The following is a 1,284-nucleotide window of genomic DNA, read 5'->3' on the forward strand; positions in this document are numbered from 1 at the left end:
CACTCGGGAGGCAGAGGCAGGTGGATCTCTGTGAGTTCGAGACCAGCCTGGTCTACAGAGCTAGTTCCAGGACAGGCTCCAAAGGCACAGAGAAACCCTGTCTCGAAAAAGCAAAAAAAAAAGGAAAGAAAGAAAAAAAGAAACAAAGTAGTGGGTAGTACATGAAGAAGAATACTTGAGGTTTTCCTGTCTTCTCTCTGTTCGTACACACAGGTTCATGTCCCTTCCCTTCCCTTCCCTTACAAAGTGAATCGAATGTATCTGTAATGGCGGTTCCTCCCCTCCCATGGGCCAGCCCTGAGAGTGTGTCTTTTCTACTGTACGTAGACTACTGTCAGTCAGCACTACCTACCACCCTGCTACCAGGTGTCAGTGTCAGCGTCCGCTCCTCTTCCTCCCCTACCCCGTGACTGGTAGTGATTAGGGTAATGTTGGTTCAGGTGGCCTTTGAGGTCCCTCCCAGAGCTGACACCAGTCTCTACCATGTCGTGAGCGTTCCCAACCACTCTGATCTCTCTCTCTCTTTCCTTTCAGTGGCTGCAAGAGGACGAGGACGTGGAATGGGGCGTGGAAACATCTTCCAGAAGCGAAGATAACTTTCTCTGTTGTAGAGAACTTTGTCCTTAACTTTGTTGGGTTATTGGGGGGGGGGGGTTACATGTGCATACGTCGTAGGTTTTCTTTTGCTATTTCTCTTTGTACCAGAGAAACTGTTAAGCTTAATAAAATTGGTTGTTTTGTGGTTTGTTTCTGTGAGGGTTTGTTTTGTTTTTAAGGAAATAAGAACTCTCTGTTCAATCTGTAGTTTGCATTGGCAACAGGTTAAAATCTGACACCCTTGGACACACACTGGGACAATGCCAGTACTTTTCAAATGACAGTTATTGATAAGAACTGCTCAGGCCAGTTCCCAGTTGAGCCAAGAGAATGCTAACTCAGACGCTCCCGTAACTGTGTTCTCTTTGGCTCCTGCACTCCGTGTGGCCCTTTGCTCAGTTAACCTTTGTGGACCGCCGTCAACCTGATCTGTGAAGATGTCTCACACCCTAGCCCTGCAGCATTTGAGGACAGTCTTCTGATACTAAAAATAATGTAGAGGCTCCTGGGGACCCCGGGCTGGCTGTTGTACTGGCTCCACGCAGTGTAGTTAGCATCTTGGGGTTGATTAGCACATTAATTATTAACATGACGAGGATGGCAAGGGAGGATAAGATATGCAAAGTGAGTATTTGACAGAAGCACAGGTTGGGAAAACAGCCTGTATCATTCAACTATTGGGAAGAA

General features: G+C 47.0%; 1 protein-coding gene across 1 annotated transcript in view; it reads left to right on the forward strand.

The window, feature by feature from the left end:
• Window positions 1–746, forward strand: part of Snrpd3 (small nuclear ribonucleoprotein D3 polypeptide) — a 17,334-nt gene extending 16,588 nt beyond the window's left edge. Inside the window, exon 5 of the mRNA XM_005360191.3 lies at window positions 535–746. Coding sequence (XP_005360248.1) covers window positions 535–596 — 62 coding nt within the window. The 3' untranslated portion in view covers window positions 597–746. The remainder of the gene's footprint in view (window positions 1–534) is intronic.
• The last annotated feature ends 538 nt before the right edge of the window (window positions 747–1,284 follow it).

Source organism: Microtus ochrogaster, linkage group LG2 (genome assembly GCF_000317375.1).
Source record: "Microtus ochrogaster isolate Prairie Vole_2 linkage group LG2, MicOch1.0, whole genome shotgun sequence".
Lineage (NCBI taxonomy): Eukaryota > Metazoa > Chordata > Mammalia > Rodentia > Cricetidae > Microtus > Microtus ochrogaster.